General features: G+C 41.4%; 1 protein-coding gene across 3 annotated transcripts in view; it reads right to left on the bottom strand.

The window, feature by feature from the left end:
* QTRT2 (queuine tRNA-ribosyltransferase accessory subunit 2) overlaps window positions 1–19796 on the bottom strand; it is a 30027-nt gene that overhangs the window by 5318 nt on the left and 4913 nt on the right. For 2 of the 3 annotated variants that reach the window (XM_002716831.5, XM_051819033.2), the window contains 6 exons: window positions 17500–17720; window positions 16689–16744; window positions 13378–13454; window positions 11235–11447; window positions 5551–5750; window positions 1767–1918 (listed from right to left, as the gene is read on the bottom strand). In XM_002716831.5, coding sequence (XP_002716877.2) covers window positions 1767–1918; window positions 5551–5750; window positions 11235–11447; window positions 13378–13454; window positions 16689–16744; window positions 17500–17699 — 898 coding nt within the window. In that variant the 5' untranslated portion in view covers window positions 17700–17720. Of the gene's footprint in view, window positions 1–1766; window positions 1919–5550; window positions 5751–11234; window positions 11448–12117; window positions 12340–13377; window positions 13455–16688; window positions 16745–17499; window positions 17721–19796 lie in introns of those variants that run through there. The other variant, XM_051819034.2, reaches the window with a different exon arrangement.

Here is a 19796-nt window from a genome sequence, read left to right as displayed (position 1 = left end):
TATTATAATATAGAAATATAATATATTATTATAAATTTTACATATATATATATAAAAACTCAGTGCCGAGTTAGAGTCCTGGCTGCTCCACTTCTAGTCTAGCTCCTTGCTCATAGCCTGGGAAAGCAGTGAAAGACGGCCCAAGTGCTTGGGCCCCTGCACCTACGTGGGAGACCCAGAAGAAGTTCCTGGCTCCTGGCTTTGGATTAGCCCCACTCCAGCCATTGCAGCCATTTAGGGGAATGAACCAGTAGATGGAAGAACTCTCTCTGTCTCTCCTTCTCGCTCTATAACTGCCTCTCAAATAAATAAATATTTTTTTAAAAGTTCAAACTATTTTAATTTTCCAAATTGTGAAGAAATTGGAATTTCTCTGGGCAATAAGGATCTGTTCAATATAGAGAACTCGGTAATCAAATGCTTTTCAGAGTTTTGCATATTCATGGTACTGAATGACTAATAATCCTCTCTGTCCTGGTGGGAATAATTTAGTTTGTAAGTGAAGTCATGAAAACTTACAGTGTAATGGTATACCCATCCACATATATTATGTTCTATCTAAAAGGACAATAAAGTTGATCCTCTTTATAGAAGAATTTGATCAACATGATTTGCTTCCAGAAGTAATCCAATTCAGATTAATGGTTAAGTTGTTTTACAGAAGTGTAACATCTCCTGAACAAAACTGCAGTCATTTGTGTGGAATAAAATGAACCTGTTAAAAAGTCTTGGGGGGAGAGGGACAGATACTTAGGATGCCTGCATCCCAGATCAAAGTGGGATGATCCTGATTTCAGCTTCCTGCTGATGTGCGCCCTGGGAGGCAGCAGGAGATGACTCAGGAACTTGTGGTCCCTGCTATTCACGTGAAAGAACTGGGTTGGGTTCTTAGTTCTTGGCTTCAGCCTGGTTCAGTCCTGGATATTGTGGGCATTCAGAAAGCAAACCAGCAGATGGGCAATCTCTCTATCTTCCTTGCAAATAAATTAAGTAAATAAAATGAAAATAAAGTTGTCTTGGGCCCTATTCAAACATTAAGACAGGCAGTGGTCAAGAAAGTGTTCATAAGCCTGCAGGAAAACAGGTGTTGTGGGGAGGGGAGCCCATCTCTGCAGGCCAGAGGGATGATCCCGCATGTAAAACTCTCCTAAAGAACTGCCCTAGCCCTAAGTCTGCATCCTAGTTCCTTTTCTACTGCCGGTTAAAGTGTTAGATCTGAAACTGATTTCCTTGACTTCTAAACAATAAAAGAAAATGGCAGGTCTTCAAAGCAACATTAGCAGAGGAAAAGGGTTTTCAAACTCAGTGCATAAAAAAAAAAACTCAAGAAAAAGCAAGAAGTAAACACTAGGATCAGAGAATGGTGAGTCTCTGTATTTTAACAGCCTGCGGTTTACAAAAAGTACACAAGAACTCTTTTTGTGAAAAATGAATTAACTTTTACCAACCAGTTCAAAGGATTTCTTTTCTTAGATTTTCATCACAATTCACTCTGAATGTTCTTTTTTCAGGTTAACAGAAGAGGTTTTGTTTTCCTTGGTTCTGCTCACTATAAAAACCCATCCTAATATTGATGAGGTACATGGATAGTATTAAGTATCTGGTTTTGTGTGCCAACATGCCAGGGAGTGTAGATAAGAAACCAAGTTGTTTTATAAAAGACTGGCTTTATGTGTACATATTTCTATCTTGTGATTCAAGCCAAACATTAATAGGAAATACAAGGAACTTTAGGATAACATAGAGATTAACTTGAAAACACCTACGTGTCTCTTCAGGATTTGGCTGGTAATCAAAGCTGAAAGTCAAGGCGCATCCCCGCTCTGTCACTTGATAAGGGAAAAAACTCTCAAATAAGTCCACTCCTCTTTCAATACACTTGAGCACCTCATCTGGCCGACTAACACCACAGATGAGCCTACAAAAAAACAAAACAAAACAAAATAAGAGCAGCAAAGATCATGACAGGTTTGAAATTAAAGAGCCTGTCCAATGAACAGGGCACTAAAAGTAATAATAACAAAAACACCAGTCATGGTTAGTGTGGCACACAATGGATAGCAAGGTGTGTTAAGACATAGGGCTTTGGGGGCCGGCGCTGTGGCACAGTGAGTTAACGCCCTGGCCTAAGTGCCAGCATCCCATATGGGTGCTGGTTCGAGACCCGGCTGCTCCACTTCCCATCCAGCTCTCTTCTGTGGCCTGGGAAAGCAGTGGAAGATGGCCTGAGTCCTTGGGCCCCTGTACCCACATGGGAGATCTGGAGGAAGCTCCTGGTTCCTGGCTTTGGATCAGTGCAGCTCTAGCCATTGTGGCCAACTGGGCAGTGGACCATCAGATGGAGGACCTCTCTCTCTCTGCCTCTCTTCTCTCTGTGTAACTCTGACTTTCAAATAAATAAATAAATCTTAAAAAAAAAAAAAAAATAGGGCTTTGAAGGGAAACAGACCTGGGTACTGGCTTTGCTATTTATTTACTTGCTGTGTTATTTTGGGAAAGTTTCTTAACTTCTCTCAGTTTTTCCTTCACTTTAAAAACAAGAGCAATAATATACAACCCCATAAAATAATTTTGAATATTAATGAGATACCTGAGGGCCAGCATTGTGGCACAGTAGGTTAAGCCTCTGTTTGCAGTGCTGGAATCCCATAAAGGAACACCAATTCTAGTCCCACCTGCTCCACTCCAATCCAGCTCTCTATTAACACACTTGGGAAAGCAGCAGAAGATGGCCCAAGTGCTTGGACCCCTGGCACCCATGTGGGAGACACAAGTGGAGCTTCTGGCTCCTGGCTCCTGGGTTCAGCCTGACCCAGACCTGGCAGTTGCATCCATTTGGGAAGTGAACCAGCAGATGGAAGATCTCGCTGTCTCCCTCTCCTTCTGTCACTCTGTCTTTCAAATAAATAACTCTTAAAAAAAAAAAACCTCTATATTCTTCATAGGTTCATTTACACAACAATCCTTGCTCTCAGAAACTCAACTCTAGCCACAGGACTAAGAACTAGTTGGCTTTCTTTATATTTTTTCACTAAGAATATGTTTGCACCATGGAATGAGATGGTGTTTTCTGAGATAAAGATATTCTGAGAGTGTTAATGATACTCAACCAGCTTCTGCCCTTAAAGCAAGATGCAGAGATGCACTGCACCAAGGCGGGCTGGATAGGGTGAAGGGTGATTTGAATGTTTATTTTTCTACCCTTAGCCCTTCCATGAATTGGCAAAGGAGAGCTTACAGACTCCCAGATTTCTCAAAGAAGTTCAAAAAAAGGCTTATGAAATATTAAAGAAGCAGAACTTTAAATATATGTTGGTTTTCTGACTATAATTTCCCTCAAGTAATGTAGCATTTGAGAAGCCCTCTCCAACTAAAGTTGGCATTTCTACACACTTACAGAAAGAAAAACAATCTTGGCTTTCAAATTCAGTAATGGACATCTGTGAGCACTTAACTCAAAGGAGTCCAGAAAATGACTAGAAATATGAGGATGCTTCAGAAACTTCATGGAAAATGGAACTAAAAATTTATTTTGGAACAAAAAATTTTTGAAATCCATGCAGTTTTTTCACACTATGCATTTACCATGAAGTTTTTGAAGATCTTTCACATGCATGGGCTTCAACACTTTTTACAACAAAATAAATATCTTTCAATTTCATTTTTCCATGAACTTTCTGTGATATCTTAGTATTACTTAACTGTTATTTACACTAGAATGGGAAAAGTACAGGAAGGGAAACAATGAGCATAAGAAAACTGGTTAAAGTTAAGACAGCGAATGTTAGCTAGGATGATGGAATTATCTTGGAATGTTTATACAAGTGTATAAATGTATCAAAATTCACTGATAAGATTCATGTACTCCATTTTAAATTATACCTGAATTTGTTTATATTTTGAATTTTTAAATTAGTTTTTAACAGATTCACTACAGTTCATAGATAAAATTCTAAGAATATAATGATATTCCTTTCCTCCTTCCCTCTCTATACCTGAATTTTCTAAATAGTAGTAAAACTATACATATGCAGGGTCTTCAAAAAGTTCATGGAAACACACATTATGAAGAAACTACACATGGATTTCACAACCTTTTGCCCTAAAATAAATTTCTTTTAATTTCATTTTCCATGAACTTTTGGGAGTACCCTCATAGTACATATTATCCAACAGCCCTAAAGGAGTCTAAAACAGCATCCCATAATTAAATCTCTTAATCCATGTGCAGGAAAAACCACGAACAACCATTCTAAGTGGTTTAAAGAAAAAAGAAACAGGCCGGCGCCGCAGCCCAATAGGCTAATCCTCCACCTGCAGCGCCGGCACACTGGGCTCTAGTCCCGGTCGGGGCGCCAGGTTCTGTACCGGTTGCCCCTCTTCCAGGCCAGCTCTCTGCTGTGGCCCAGGAAGGCAGTGGAGGATGGCCCAAGTCCTTGGGCCCTGCACCCGCATGGGAGACCAGGAGAAGCACTTGGCTCCAGGCTTCAGATCAGCGTGGTGCACCGGCCACAGCGCGCTGGCTTGGTGGCCATTGGAGGGTGAACCAACAGTAAAGGAAGACCTTTCTCTCTGTCTCTCTCTCTCTCACTGTCCATTCTGTCAAAAAAAAAAAAAAAATTTGTCTTTTTTAAAAATAAAAAGCAAAGAAAAATTGTAAGCTAATATGAATCAGCTGTTCTGGATCTCACAGCTCCTCTCTTCTTCCCAGTTCACAGTGAACCCTATGATTCCGAGAAACATAAGAATCCACCCCACTAGTGTTGCCAGTCCTCCCAATTTCAAAACATGACAGCACTCACCACCTGACTCAAATACAGGGACTTCTTTAAGGCTCTTTTTAGTTCAGCACATCTTCTTTTGAGCAGGCTTTCTAGATCTGTCCTCAATTTTCCTCAATTTAAACTAGAGTTCCACATGACTTCATATTTGTCCTCAGATATGATGAGTAAGGAACAGTATTTGTATTTGATATAAGAATGAGAGGAAACAGTACCACTTGCCCTCACTTATCAGGGTCAATTAAAATAATCTACATGGCAACTATCGTGTGCTGAATATTCTGGAATTGAATTTCCATCATGTCCTCATGATGGAAACTCTCCCTTACAGTCTGCCTTAGTGGACTCAGCCTAGAAAGGACATGATCACAGTATCAAAAGTCATGCCCCTGGCTGGCGCCGTGGCTCAATAGGCTAATCCTCCACCTGCGGCACCAGCACCCTGGGTTCTAGTCCCAGTTGGGGTGCCGGATTCTGTCCCGGTTGCCCCTCTTCCAGTCCAGCTCTCTGCCGTGGCCCAGGAAGGCAGTAGAGGATGGCCCAAGTGCTTGGGCCCTGCACCCGCATGGGAGACCAGGAGAAGCACCTGGCTTCTGGCTTCGGATCGGCGCAGCGCACCAGCCGCAGTGGCCACTGGGAATGGAAGACCTCTCGCTCTGTCTCTCTCTAACTCTGTCAAAAAAAAAAAAAAAAAGGCATGCCCCTGTACAGACTTTGTGAAACACATAATCGCCCATGACGCTGACCCACATCCGAACTGAACACTAGCCTGGGTTTGTCCTCTGGCAGCTCTGCAGTGACGGATGACAGCAACTGTAGTCTTGTATCCAGGGTGGCTGGATTCCCTCGAAAGCCATCCAGAAGGAAGCCACCTACAGGCCGCTTGGCTGTCTCTCTTGCTGACCTCAGCCTCTCCTCTATCACATCTCCACCTTCAATCACTCCGATGATCATACTTTGCCGAAGGACCTACAGTAAGAATGATTGAATGTTTTTAACCACTTTCAATAACACAAACCTTTGTGTACATGAACCGCGCATGGAGACCTAATGGACAGAAGACATGTCTGAGGAGCTGCAGCAGGGAAGCATGGAAGGGGGACGGTGCTCCATCTTCCCTGACAGCCTTTAGGGTTCCAAGGAACACGCTTTGAAAAACACAGAAGAGGTAAGAAAAGACTAAGAAAACCGGAGGCAGTCAACAAAGGTTTTCACGTTCTGGCTCAGATTAAAGTAAACATACACAAGAGGAAAAGGAAGGGTTTCATTTGTTTAAATGATGACGCAGGCCTACTTTAGGCTGCCTCTAACTCTTTACTAGAGACAACATTAGGAACTTAGAAACTCGTTGAGAAAACTGGGTAGTTATCTGGAAAAAAATAAAGTCCATTATTACACACTGTCCTTTAAATGGACCTAATATTTGCATATAAAATATATCATTGTACAAGTATCAGAAGAATAATATCTGCTATTTCTTGGGGTAAGAAACGCCTTCCTAAGCAAGCTAAAGCTACAGGAAAAGATTTGTATGTTTAAAGCACTAAAATTTTTCTAGCAAAATCGATCATCAATAAAGGCAAAGAACTTATTCTCTGGAGGAATAGATAAATATCTACACTGTAATAGAAGCTCCAGCAAATTCTCTAAGAAAATGACAACCCTAAAGAAATCTAGGTAGAAAATGTGAATATAAAAATCAGAAAAATAAATATGAATGCTTGATACACATGGACTGCTACTAAACCTCACTGGTAAGGGAATATAAATTGAAAACAATGAGACACCATTTTTGCCCATCAAGATAAGAAAGAAGTTAAAACCAACATAGTAGAGGTGAAAGTGTAAGAGAAATGGCACCTACATATCCTGACAACCAGAGACAATAACAATTTGTTCAGGATCTTAGAAGAGTAAGCAGATAACACTTATCAAAATGTCAATGCTTTTATCTTTAGACGCTAAAATTCACTTCCAAACAATCTCCCCTACAAATATATCCTTCCTTTTTATCAAAGTATATTTACAAATATATTCAGAATAATGAAAAACTGGAAACATCCTAAACATCCAACATTAGAGGCTCAAATAAATTATGATATATTCAGAGTACGGCTTCCTTTACAGGTATTTTTAAAAGAATGGAGTAGATAAGGTAATATATGCATTGATAGGGAAAGAGTATTAGGATATTCTTAAATAAAAACAAGCAAGTTGCTCAACATATGATCATATTACAGGCATTATATGTGTTAATTATGTGTATGTGGCTGAAAAAAAGTTTGCAAGGATATACACAAATCAATAGTGGCTTTCTGGTAGAAGAGAGGGCATTGGGGGAAGCCTGGAACACTGTGAAGAGTGAATTTCACTCCTTGGTTTAAGCAGGCGGGATACGACCAGACTGCTCTAGAAAGAGCACTTTGTTTGCTGTGTGGAGAATAGATGAAGGGTGAAAACGGATACAGGCTGGAGTGGTAGACAACGTTAATAATCTGGGTGCAAGGTGCAAGAGGACATAGACTAAGGCAGGGGCAGTGAGGGTAACGAGAGAAACCCCAGCGGGAGGTAGGATCCATACACCTGACTGATTAGTCCCGGAGGGAGAGGATGAAGACTGCCTAGAATGACTCCTGGCTCCCATTCTGGAAGTAGAAGGAGAAGCAAAGAAAGGGAATAACTTGAGAAAAACGTGGAAGATGAGACCAGGAGTTAATTCTGTTCCATGCATTCTGAGTCTGAGGTATCAGTTGGAGAAACAAAAGGAAATGTAAACTCAGTCACCGAAGATTTGGAGTTAAAATTATGGGCATTTGTGATACAATGAGATGGCCCAGAATAGTGCACATTTGCTACACCACTACTGCTTCCATACAAACATGTCTAATGAACTGGGGAACAACTCCAAGCACCTTGGATGAAACTTATGGGCCATCCCTGAACTAGGGAATATGTGGAGAGCAAAAGAAGGACAAAATAAACCTTGAGGAGTTTTAATACTGAAGGGACTTCAGAATAAGAAGATTCAGCAAATAAGATGAGGAAGGAATCATGGGAAAAGGAAAAGACGTATGCAGTATACAAAACATACTGTCACACAGGCCTGCTCCTTTATGTGACTAGTATAGCCCTATATGGGAAACTCCCTTTCATGAGTGGAATTATATGAGTATGATCATATAATTTATTGTCTAAAATGGAACACTTAACAATCTATTAACAATAATAATCATATCAAGGGGCCAGCACTGTGGCATAGTGGGTTAAGCTGCCACCTACAGTGCCAGCACCCCATATGGGCGCTGGTTCAAGACCGGCTGCTCCACTTCTAATTTAGCTCTCTGCTATGGCCTGAGAAAGCAGTAGAAAATGGTCCAAGTCCTTGGGCCCCTGCACCTGCATGGGAGACCCAGAAGAAGCTCCTGGTTCCTGGCTTCAGATCAGCGCAGCTCCAGCCGTTGCGGCCAACTGGGGAGTGAACCAGCGGATGGAAGACCTCTTTCTCTGCCTCGCCTTTTCTCTCTATGTAGCTCTGACTTTCAAATAAATAAATAAGTCTTTAAAATAATCATATCAAGACAACAGTGTAAGTACAGGGGACACAGAGTAGGACCCCAGCACTGGACCAATATATAGAAGGAAGGTGAAATGATGAGGCTGACTGCAACATTATAGACTTAAGGCTCATCTGGCCTTTATAAAAAAAATTTTTTTTTAAAAAAAGATCTTATTTATTAATTTGAGAGGCAGAGTTACAGAGAGAAGGAGATAGAGAGAAATGTCTTCCATCCGCTGGTACACTCCCAAATAGCCGTAACAGCCAGAGATGGACCAATACAAAGCCAGGAGTCAGGAGATTCTTCCAGGTCTCCTATATGAGGGCAGGGGCCCGAGGACTTGGGCCATCTTCCACTGTTTTCCCAGGCCATAAGCAAAGAGCTGAATTGGAAGAGGAGCAGCCAGGACACGAACCAGTGTCTATATGAGTTGCAGGCGTTGTAGGTGGAGGCTTACTATGCCACAGCACCAGCCCCTCTAATAATCATCTTTATCACATTTCCTGACCTACATTCTACCTACTCAAATGTTTTTAGTCCTACAGAGATAATACATATACACAGCAATGTCTCCATGCTGAACTCCCATTCAGATAATGTGAATTCTACTGAGAATGACAATTAAGTTTCTTATTTGTGGCATATATTAATTTAATTAACTAAATTCTATTTCTATTGATAAACCCAAAATGACAGCATTTCTCAAATTCAACAAACTTTGTCGGGGCCGGCATTGTGGTGTACTGGGTTAAGCTACTGCCTACAGTGCTGCCTTCCCATAAAAGCATTGGTTCGAGTCCTAGCTGCTCCACATCCAATCCAGCTCCCCACTAATGTGGCTGGTAAATTAGCAGAAGAGAGCCCATGTGCTTGGGCCCCTGTCACCCATGTGGGAGACCCAGATAGAGTTCTTAGCTCCTGGCTTTTGCTTGGCCCAGCCCCAGCCATTGTGGACATTTGGGGAGTGAACCAGTGGATGGAAGATCCCTCTGTCTGTGGCTCTCCCTCTTTCTGTAACTCTGCCTTTCAGAGAAACAATTTTTAAAAAATCTTTAAAATAAATTAACTTTTCATAGTGCAATCTCATCAGTGCTTACCATTACTCTACACAATGATCTCAGACACTGAAATTCTCCCCTCTAATCATTATCTTTTGTTCCCTTACCTCCTCAGCTCTCTCCTAGTAAGTGTATCCTTTTAAAACTTCAGTAATTCTGCTATCAAGCTACTTTATTTACCGTTATAGTGTCCTCCTCCTCACTCCACCATAACCATTCCCCATCAGCAAACATTTACTGAAGGTTTACTGTGTGTCAGGCATTCTGTTACATGATGAAGATACAAAAATGACACACGGAAATTGAGCTTAAGGAGGTCACTTCTTAATAAAGACAAATACATAAAGAAATCACTATAAGATGATATAGTGATATATCATATGATAAAGGTGGTACAGTGATATATGATATGATAAAGGTGGTATAATATAGCCACACACAAATTGAAGAGGTAACAAAGGATGACCAGAACTTCCAGAAAATGTCAGTGACCAGTTTAGAATGAAGACTAGAATGAAATAAATTCAATCTGGAAGCAAAGGAAGTAACTGGGGATAAGTAGCTGGGGATAAACAAAGAAGAAACAGTCCAGAAAAAAGTCTGTTCTGGTGCAGTGGAATGAAACAGGCTCAAGGAATTGCAAATAACTCAAGAAGACCAGCTTGCAGATCACAGGAGGCAGTAGCTCAGTGAGCTGAAGAAACACACAGAGCCAGGTCACAGCAAGCTGTCATGCCACGTAAGAGTGCAAATGGAGAGTCAGTACATTCCTACAGGGAAGTGGGCAATGGGTTCCTGTTCATATCTGCAAACTCCTGGATAGTAGGGCTGACGATGGAGCGGACAGAAATAACAACAGAGGCAAGGAGAACAATTCAAAGGTTGCTTTCTGCCTAAGAGATGACAAGGCTACGACTTAAGGTGGTAACAAGAAGGGCGGGAAGAAGGGGATAGACTCTAGATATATTTAGAGACATGGAATCAAGAGTGAACAACTGGATATTGAATGTGAGTGACAAAAGAGAGCCTAGAAAAGTTCAAACTTCTGGCCTGAGCAACTTAGTGGATATCATGAACTGAGATAAAATAATGAAGAAGAGAAAAAGGAAGAACAGTTTTGAGAAAATAAGACTATGAGTCCAATTACCTCTGAGTTTAAGAGCTATAACCTACCCATAGCCCAGCAGTTCTGTCATCCTGAAGTTAAGTAAGGTGATTGATAGTATAGATAGTTTTAAAATTATTCAACAATTAAAACTAAGGGAAGGCTGCCCTGGGACAACATATAGAGTGTGATAAAAGAGACACGATTCTAAGATAGAATCCTAGAGAACCAGTAACACTTAGAGTTCAGTGGGGAAGAAATATGAAAGAGCAAAACATTAAAACCAAGACATGTGGCTGGAATTGTGGTGCAGTGAGCCAGGCTGTCACCTGCAATGCCAGTATCCCTTATCGGAGTGCCAGTTTCAGTCCTGGCTGTTCTGCTTCCGTTCCGGATCCCTGCTAACGTGCCTTCAAAGGCAGCATAAGATGGTTCAAGTAGCTGGGCCCCTGCAACTCATGCGGGAGTCCTGGATGGAGTTCCAGGCTCCTGGCTTTAGCCCAGACAAGTCCTTGCAGCTGTGGCCATTTGGGGACTGAATGGGTAGATGGAATATGTCTCTCTCTCTCTCTCACTCTGCCTTTCAAATAAATAAATCTTAAAAAACAAAACAACGACAAAAAACACCAAGGATGTGAGGAGAAGAGAAGCAGGAGGAAGAACGGAAAAGCTGTCATGGAGTGTAAAGAAGGCAAGTTTCAAGAGAAAGGAGAGGCTAGTGCTGTAGCCCTACCTCTGACTTTTCCTGCAGCTGCAGGCAGTTATCCAGGAATAGAAGAGATCTGTCCACAGACTTTCTGACTCTTTTTATGGAAGTTACTTCTTCGCAAGCCACTTCTCCATCCGAGAGACACTGGAACCAATCTGGTTGAAGGGCCTCCTGAATTGCCATGAACTTGGAAGTCGTCATTTCCACTCGTCCTCCAACACCCCACACAGATACCGACTGCCATGGAAGAAGATAATGAGGAATCAGAAAAAAAATAAAATTCAAATCAATCGGAAAGAAAGTAATAAAATGAAAAAGCACTAATTGAGTTTTATAACAGGAGAGATGGTGATAATTCAATAAGCTAAATATGGTAGATAAAATAACTGTGCTACATTCCAAATTCTCTAGAGACCTTATAGCTCTTAGAGCATCCTTCAAGGGCCAGACAAGTCAACTTCTGAGCTAGCTCAAAGAACTCTGTTATAATTTTCTTGCATAATCTTCCATTCTTCTATCCCATCTCTATCATCCTTGCTATTCCTGAATTAATCACATACTCCAATTCTTCTCTGCTTTTGATCACATTGCTCCTTTTGACTGAAATACCTTTCTACTTTTTTGCCTGGCAAAATTTAAGTGTTATGCATCCTTTGAGACACTGAGTTCAAACATCATACACTGTAATATGCTATCCAAACCCTCCTGGGCAATCTTTCACTCCTCTAAGTTCTTACAGCAATTTGTACTTACTGTTTTTATAGAAAAGATAGCACTCATCATACCACTGTATACGAGGGTACTTCAAAATATTCATGGGAAATGAAATTAAGAGGGTTTGACATCTTCAAAAAGTTCATGGAGGTGTAGGAGTTTGGCCTGGCATTTAAGACACTGGTTAAGATACCTGTGTCCCACATGGGAGTAACCAGGTTCAACGCCCAGCTCTGCTCCTGACTCCAGCTTCCTGCTGATGCAGACCCTTGGAGAGAAGGATGACAGCTCAAGTAATTGGGTTCCTGCCATCCACACAGAAGACCTGGATTGAGTTTTCAATTCATAGCTTTGGCCCCCAGGTGGGCCCATTGCAGCCATCTGAGGGAGCGAATCAGTGGATGGAAGCTCTGTCAATCTGTTTCTCTGCCTTGAAAATAAATAAACAAATAAAAGAAATCCATGTTTCAAAAAAAAAGTTCATAAAAATGTGTATTATGAAAAAAACTATGTATTAATTTAAAATTTTACACCAAAAATAAACATGTTTTAATTCCATTTTTCCATAAAACTTTTGAAATACCCGCATATTTGTCTAACCAGAGTACCCAGTTCATGCTTGTTTCCAGTCTAGAGCACCACATAGTGACACTTATGTTTACAAGACTGAGTTAGATACAGAATTATATACAAAAACATAAATGCTGCTTAAATGAGTCTACTCCTTTACAAATGGGATTGATAACTGAGGTAAAAATATTCTCTTCTGAACTGAAATTCTAATACATAGTGTTCTTAGGTACAATGTATAGATCCTGTTGATATCAATATAGTGAGGTCAGGCAAAGTGATGGCATTTGTGAAGCAGCCGCATGACACCGAAGCCTTGCCAGGATGCCATTCTTGGGGATCAGGCGGATGGGGCCACTTCTCAGGTGAAACCTTTTAAAGAAGTCTTTTTGATTCCATTCTTCATTAGCTAAAATCTCCAGCTGTGGAGCCAGTTCTCACAAATTCTGTTTTACCAGCAAGCAATATTATTCTGAGGCTCTACTATATATAGTGGTACACGTGATAACCCTCATCAGCAACTTTCCCCACTCTTCTTGAACTTGTTAATACTGCAAATAAAGTGCAGTAACAAAAGACTACTGTTTTCTCCCAGCACAGCAATTTCTTTTTTTGGCAGGTACATAACCCTCCTCTGCCCCCATTTTTTTTTTTTTTTTTATTTGCAACAGTGAAAATGCTGAGGATACTTTCCTTACCTTCACCTCACTCTTAGGTAGCCCCACTCTAACTCTCAGGAACCATCCCATCCCACTGTAATCACTGAAACAAAGAGAAGACATGAAAGGATTCATCCCAGAGTGAGGTCCCAGCATCTGAGGGAGACAACAGGTGAAATGCCAGGCACACAGGTACAGTCCTGGAGGTCCCTTGGGAAGCATACCTTGTTCGTGACATAACCAGCTGGGCAGGGGCTGACTGGATCATGCAGGGAGCAGTACAAGAGTGATTCTGGCATGCCTGTATAAACACAAAGTGTTGCTTGTATCAACAACTACACTGCGTTGGAACAGAGAACAGCTTCATATGTCTACTAGGTGGAACTCCAAACACAGTAAATAGTTGGTTCCTGATCTTGGAATTATAGGAGACCTAGCAACATGAAATAAAAGGCTTCTTTCAAACCGACTAATCTCAAAAGAATTAAATGTAAAAGTTAATTTCTGATGTAGTGAGCTGCTACAAAGGAAAGGGACGTCATAAGGTACAAGAATAATGAAAGTATATATTGACATGTTGATCCCACTCAGTTTTATTTAAAGAGTTTAATATCAAATATGCTTATTCTAAGTACCAGCAAGGGAAACTAGCTGTTGGAAAGATGAAATGATATAGTCAAAGACAATCTAATTAATAATAAATCTTATTAGTTATAATCATAGGTCCCTGAAACAGAATTATAGGAAAGCTATAGGATACTGCAAATGGATCTCATTTTCAGTACACTTTAGTGATTCAAGACAAAGATGTCTTAGGTTCTTTAGTCAAAAAAACAAGCATTTAGGCCGGTGCCATGGCTCAATAGGCTAATCTTCTACCTAGTGGCACCGGCACACCAGGTTCTAGTCCCGGTCGAGGCGCCAGATTCTGTCCCGGTTGTCCCTCTTCCAGGCCAGCTCTCTGCTGTGGCCCGGGAAGGCAGTGGAGGATGGCCCAAGTGCTTGGGCCCTGCACCCCATGGGAGACCAAGAGAAGCACCTGGCTCCTGCCTTCGGATCAGCGCGGTGCCCCGGCCACAGCGCGCCAGCCGCGGCGGCCATTGGAGGGTGAACCAACGGCAAAGGAAGACCTTTCTCTCTGTTTCTCTCGCTTACTATCCACTCTGCCTGTCAAAAAAAAAAAAAAAAAAAGCATTTAAAAATTTTTTTTTAAAAAGTGGTAAGCCATATGTGCTTCAATTTCATATGTACTCCATATTTTTCTTTTTTTTTCTTTTTTTTTGTTTTTCTGTTTTTTTGACAGGCAGAGTGGACAGTGAGAGAAAGAGACAGAAAGAAAGCTCTTCCTTTGCCATTGGTTCACCCTACAATGGCCGCTACGGCTGGTGCACTGCAGCCGGCGCAACGCGCTGATCCGATGGCAGGAGCCTGCTTATCCTGGTCTCCCATGGGGTGCAGGGCCCAAGCACTTGGGCCATCCTCCACTGCACTCCCTGGCCACAGCAGAGAGCTGGCCTGGAAGAGGGGCAACCGGGACAGAATCCGGTGCCCCGACCGGGACTAGAACCTGGTGTGCCGGCGCCGCAAGGTGGAGGATTAGCCTAGTGAGCCGCGGCACCGGCACTCCATATTTTTCATAAGAAAAAAAATAGGATTCTGCTGAAAAGAGACAAAATAAATAGAGTAAGTGAAAAACCTCTACAGTTTCTCACCTTATTTTCTAAAATTTCAATTATTGCAATAATCTCTAGAAAGTGTATATTAGCATTTGCACTTAATTGTATGCTTGTATACTTTAGGGAATTGACCTCAGATCAAGCAAGTATTACACAAATTCCTCCACTGAAATACAGGGCCTGTGACAACCGACAAGCCATTCACACAGTTCCTTCAGAAGCGGAGGGCCAAATAACCAATGGAAACAGGGTTCACTCTCTGAGCTGAGTCCCATATATCGGGATAAAGCTTCAGGAGGAAGTGGAGAAGATCTCGTTCTTTAACTGCCACCACTTTAGGTTTTCCTATAAATAAATAGATACATCTGCATATAAAATTCAATTTCTGAAACAAAAGACAATAGCTGTATATAAATTCTTCATCCTCTGCTTTTTGTCTAGGGCTCCAGCATGAGGCTGCTTTGGATCTCATGTATGTCCCATGTAAGTTCTCACCTCTGGGTCTTTGCACAATACCTCGGAGTGTCTGCTCTATACCTGTCTACAACCATGGCTGTGCCTACTCCTGGTCTTTGCCTTTCAAGTGACCCTAGAACAGGTTAAGTGCTCTTCTCTCTGGGCTATCATTATATATACATTGCCCTAATACTACAAAGCAGTCATTATATTCTTACTAGAATTTTTTTTTTTTTTTATATGACAGGTAGAGTTATAGAGAGACAGAGAGAGAGAGAGACAGAGAGAAAGGTCTTCCTTCCATTGGTTCACTCCCCAAATGGCTGCTATGGCTGGAGTTGCACCGATCTGAAGCCAGGAGCCAGGTACTTCCTCCTGGTCTCCCATGTGGGTGCAGGGGCCCAAGTACTTGGGCCATCCTCCACTGCCCTCCTGCTGGACTGGAAGAAGAGCAGCCAGGACTAGAACCAGGGCCCATATGGGACGCCGGTGCCAGAGGCGGAGGATCAACCAAATGAGCCACAGGGCTAGCCCCTGTTTTTTTTCTTTTTTTTTTTTCCCAAGATTGTACTGATTGGGGCCGGCACTGTGGCATAGCAGGTAGCTGGCGCCTGCAGTGCCAGCATCCCATATGGGTGCCGGCTCAAGTCCCCGCTGCTCCACTTCTGATCCAGCTCTCTGTTATGGCCTGGGAAAAGCAGTAGAGGATGGTCCAAGTCCTTGGGCCCCTGCACCTGTGTGGGAAGACCCAGAGCAAGCTTCTGGCTCCTGGCTTCGGATCAGCGCAGCTCCAGCCGTTGCAGCCAATTGTGGAGTGAACCAGTGGATGGAAGACTTCTCTTTCTCTGCCTCTCCTTCTCTGTGTAACTCTGAGTTTCAAATAAATAAATCTTTTTTTTAAAAAAGATTGTATTAATTTATTTGAGAGGCAGAGTTGCTGATAGAGAAAGGCCTTCCATCTACTGGTTCACTCCCCAAATGGCAGCAAAGGCCAGGGCTAATCCAAAGCCAGGAGCCAGGAGCCAGGAGCTTCATCCAAGTCTCCCCCTTGGTGCAGAGGCCCAAGTACTTGGTCTATCTCCTACTGCTTTCCCAAGCCGTAAGTAGAGAGCTGGATCGAAGAGGAACAGCTGGGACAAGAATTGGTACCCATATGGGATGCCAGCACCGCATTCGGAGGCTTAGCCTTGTACGCCACAGCACCCGCTCCAGTCTATTTATCTTTATCCCAGCTAGGCTATGAGTTCCAAGGGAGCAGCAATTTTGAATCCCCACTGCCTGGTTCTTAGATGCTCAACAAATATATATTAAAATAATAAACAAATATATGAGTAAAAACCCAGAGTTAACTGCACCTCCAAACTCCAATTAATACAACAGAAAGCACACACATAACTTTTTACCTATAAACTTTCCAACTCCTTCCTTATATTCTGCCAGGACTTCATGATGTTCTGCCCTGTAAGCAAAACAGAATACATCACATAATAACCAATCATTCTGTGGATACTCTATTCAACACATGAAGTTCTCTTCTCACCCAAAGAAACTATATGACAATGAATGTAGTCTTGGACAGCAAAGTACACCATAATTCAAAAGTCCAAACTACTCAGGGTAGGTTCCTAGCCAGAATAAAGGTCTTCAATTTACAGGTGGTTGTGTGAGAAGAGGAATTGGCAAAGACCAACTGCTTCAGAAGACTTGGATTTTCTTCCTCCTTTTCGTCACTTAAAATTATTGTTATTAATACAACAGAGCAGAGTTATCTGATCAGACAGCAGGCTCTGCAATGAACTATAAAGTCAGCATATACCCTACAATGACCTAATGTAGTTAGTTCTGTTTCCATAAAGCAGTACTAGCAAGTACATGCAGAGGCAGAAAAAGCTTCGAGGGCAGCACAAGAGAGCACTTAGTTCTTATAGAGCATTCCCTGCCTTGTCACCCTGAGGAGCAGAGATACCATGCAAGTCTGGCCTATCATTTCCATATTAGAGCCAGATTTACAAGATCTGATACCTCTTTCCTGATTTCATCCTAAAAATCTGCAAATTATACATATAAGCAAAAAAAATTTTACATGTAAGCAAAATTATACATAAAAATTATATATATAAGTAAAATAATCTTTTTTCCCTCTTTGTTGCATCAAATTATGATAACTAAGCTGCTTCCAGAGCCAGTACTCGAATGGCTGGGTACGACACTTACAGGGATGACAGTGTAAGCTGAGCCATGGCAGGCACTCCATGGATATTATGCAGTGTGTGATGGGTCAGGTGAGGAGCAGAGCCAGTCTTGGTATACAGAAGGCAGCCTGGAATGTCCATGGTGATGTCTCCCGTTTTGCCCAGGTTTTGTATTTGTCCAAGGCGACAGCCATTAACTATCTTGATAAGATTCAGCTTCATCCCAAGGGATTTCTCTAGGGCCTGATAAGAAAAGAGCAGTAAATTTAGAAGGAACATCACAGCATTTTGTGAAGAAAGCGACCTGTGGAAAAATGAATGATAGCATGTTTATTAATACTCCTAGTCTACAATTTTTCGTAGCTATCAGGAACAGTGGAATGAGAAAAGGCAGAGAGAAGATGATACCTTCCCCAAGGTCCCAGAGCAATATGATGACATCAACTACTTTAAATTTAGTCATGGAACTTTTGTCTAAGCTGACAAAACCAAACAAATGGAAGGATGGAAGTAGAAAAGACTAGTTTTTGAAAGAATGCCAGGAAGCTACAGTTCACTCTCAGCCTTGCAAATGTGTTTGGAGAAATGTCATACTGCTTAGGTCACATTGATTACTGATTTGATCCACTTTTTCATTCTTCAATGAGAGACGCTAAGCAATGTAGTACTCTTCCTAACAGCATTGTCCTGTAAAGAAAACAGGTATTAAGCATTTTAGTGCTTATTAAAATATATCAAAAGATAAGTAGAGATTATCTCTCAGGTAAGATTATTTTCCAAATTGTTCTTACAGAGATGAAAAACTGTGTGGAGCATACATGCTTTCCATTGACAAATGTCACAGATTTTATAAAAATGGGAAACACAAATAATTGTTTAAAGAAAAATAAAGACATAATTTATAATTTCCATAGATACAATAGGAAAATTAAAAACAAAACATGATCAATTATTTGTTGGATGCCGCTAAATCATTAGTATTCAATGAAGCAAGCAAAGTCTTTTAAAATACAGGATGGACTTGATAAACAGGTATGGAGGACCATTCGTAAAAACGGACATAACAACATGACAAATGCTTCACTACATCTCTACAGCAAATACCACAGCCTCTGGAATTCTAGCTCATTGGGCCAGTCCTCATTTTACTTCTAAACTATTATAGCTATCTGAGAAGCTCCAATCTTAGATCGTATCCTCATAACCACTGTTTAAGATGCTGCCAGGGGCCAGCGCTGTGGCGCAGTGGGTAAATGCCCTGGCCTGAAGTGCCAGCACCCCATGTGGGCGTCAGTTTGAGACCCGGCTGCTCCACTTCCCATCCAGCTCTCTGCTATGGCCTGGGAAAGCAGTAGAAGATGGCCCAAGTCCTTGGGCCCCTGCACCCACGTGGGAGACCCAGAGGAAACTCCTGGTTCCTGGCTTCGGATTGGCGCAGCTCTGGCCGTTGCGGCCAACTGGGGAGTGAACCAGCAGATGGAAGACCTCTCTCTCTCTCTCTCTTTGCCTCTCCTTTCTCTGTGTAACTCTGACTTGCAAATAAATAAATAAATCTTTAAAAAAAACAAAAAAAGAAAAAGATCCTACCAGATAAACAAACATTAGCTACCACTGAAGATATTCAGGAATGCAAACATTACGTTTTTAGGAGATAGAAATTCTCATACTTAAGTAAGACAGCCATCACCATCATTAGAATCTTAGACATAATCATTAATTTCTGTATAGTCCAATAAAAGATTTCATGTTAAACATAAATCAGAAAAACTAGCGTGTTTGAGGAAAGTCTGGTCACTTAAAAACAACTGTCACGGATCCCATACAAATTAAAGCTAAGGGAAAAAAAAATGTCCCTACAAAAACTAGCATAAAAGCTAATTTTTTTTTTTTAATGGAAGACACTGCATTGCCTGGAGCTATTTCCGAAAGGACTACAGACAAAACTTGCTAGTTCTTCCTTCACTCCAGAAACTCTCTCTCATCTGAGCTACTTAAGGTATGTAAAGATTTTAAATGTAAACACATAAGTTGTATTTTTTTTTAATTAAATTTACATAAGGGTCGGAAGGAACTTCATAGGGTAAAACTAGTATATTAGAAAAATGTTTAGGGTTCTAGAATGCTGCCAATTTATTATTATATCTGCATGTTTTCATTTCCTTAGTTTATTAGATGACAAAAATGATTGACAAAGCTTCTAATGAGCACAATAATCTGTTTTCCTATGCTAATTCAATTACAGGTAAAAACAACCGACCACAATGATTTAGTAAACCTGTGCTTAATATCGCAGGTAATGGGGGCTGGGATGCTGAAATA

Source organism: Oryctolagus cuniculus, chromosome 4 (genome assembly GCF_964237555.1).
Source record: "Oryctolagus cuniculus chromosome 4, mOryCun1.1, whole genome shotgun sequence".
Taxonomy (NCBI): domain Eukaryota; kingdom Metazoa; phylum Chordata; class Mammalia; order Lagomorpha; family Leporidae; genus Oryctolagus; species Oryctolagus cuniculus.
This window is presented reverse-complemented; position numbering and strand designations above follow the sequence as displayed.